The sequence below is a fragment of the Mandrillus leucophaeus genome, unplaced genomic scaffold (assembly GCF_000951045.1).
Source record: "Mandrillus leucophaeus isolate KB7577 unplaced genomic scaffold, Mleu.le_1.0 Scaffold235, whole genome shotgun sequence".
NCBI lineage: Eukaryota > Metazoa > Chordata > Mammalia > Primates > Cercopithecidae > Mandrillus > Mandrillus leucophaeus.
In genome coordinates, this window is record NW_012102421.1 from 3,461,101 (window position 1) to 3,462,711 (window position 1,611).

The window sequence follows — 1,611 nt, forward strand, 5'->3', positions numbered from 1 at the left end:
TGTTTTAATGAGAAAAATGAAGATTAGAGAATTTAAATAATGTACTTCAAAAGAGTCGATAGTGTTTTAAACCATCTGAAAATGTTTTTCTAATCCTACATGCTGACCACCTGTCTTTTCATAGAATAGATAGCCTAATTAAATGTACAGTGTTGATTATTGATGGGATTTATTTCCTTGGTTAAATACGTAGGAAGCAGAGAGGACTCTACTTAAGCTAGAATTAAGTGGTAGTCCTGGCGTCCAAAAACATTTAGCCAAGGGCACTTGTGAAGAACATAAACGGCCACCATGGGTTTGTCCTTCTCAGGAGGATGCATAAGATTAGGGGAGTTTCAGAAGTTAGCTATAATAGAAGGTACATTTTGATATATTCTTAGTTAGAAAGTTTTTGTGTTTATCTTCAGAAATACCCTCAGTAGTTGGGAATCAAATTTAATAAGTATTGCACATTTCTTTTACAATAGGGACTTGTAGGTGGCACTGGTCCTCCGGGGTTTCCTGGGCTTAGAGTGAGTATCACTAAATATCATCATTCTTAAAAAAATATTTTATTGTGCAATTTATATATGTTAGATGTGTTTTTGAAACTTAGGAAAATGAGAAGTTTTACTGTCTTTATTGGTTATCAACCTTGATTAAATGTATTTTTCAACCAGATAGGAATAATTAGACCAGTAGTGTAAGCCAAAAAATTAATGTATTTTATGATAAGAAAAAATAATGATATATTTTTATAGACCTGTGTGTATGTGTTTGTACCTGTACGCTAAAGGATACCTAAGACAAAAGTTTCCTCAAAAGCATAAGACATAGAAGACCCACTTCTTTCCTTTTTAAAAAATTGTCAATTATTTTCAATACGTAATAGTTGTACGTATTTATGGGGTATATGTGATATCTGTTACAAGAAAAAATGTGTAATGATCAAAATTTGAATAATTGGTGCTTGTATCACCTCAAGCACTTATTATTTCTTTGTGTTAGGAACATTCTAATTTCACTCTTTTATTTTATTTTGAAATCTGTGATCAACTATTGTTAAAGATAGCCACTCTGTTGTGCTATGAAATACTAGATCTTATTCCTTCTAACTGTATTTTTGTATCTATTTATCATCCCTTTTATATCCTCCACCCCTACCCTTCTCATATATTTAGCTCCCACATATTTGTGAGAACGTTTGTTAGTTACGTTTCTGTACCTGGCTTATTTCATTTAACATAATGTCCTCCAGTTCTGTTCATGTTGTTGCAAATGACAGAATCTCATTCTTTTTTATAGCTGAATAGTATTCTATTGTTTGTATGTACCACATTTTCTTTATTCATTCATCTATTGATGGACACTTAAGTTGATTCTGTATATTGGCTATTGTGAATACTGCTGCAATAAACATGGGAGTGCAAATATCTGTTCAATATACTGATAGCCTTTCTTTCAGTCTTCTTTCCCTTCTCTTTAGCTGTCCCAAAGCACAAGGTGACAGTTTGGTTAAAGAAGTCATGGCCAGGCATGGTGGTTCATGCCTATGATCCCAGCACTTTAGGAGGCCAAGGCAGGAGGGTTACTTGAGCTTAGGAGTTTGAGACCAGCCTGGGCAAGATGATG

General features: G+C 33.6%; 1 protein-coding gene across 1 annotated transcript in view; it reads left to right on the top strand.

Annotated features, from left to right (window-relative positions):
- Window positions 1-1,611, top strand: part of COL24A1 (collagen, type XXIV, alpha 1) — a 438,816-nt gene that overhangs the window by 142,186 nt on the left and 295,019 nt on the right. The window contains exon 17 of the mRNA XM_011982146.1: window positions 468-512. Within this exon, the coding sequence (XP_011837536.1) occupies window positions 468-512 (45 nt within the window). The remainder of the gene's footprint in view (window positions 1-467; window positions 513-1,611) is intronic.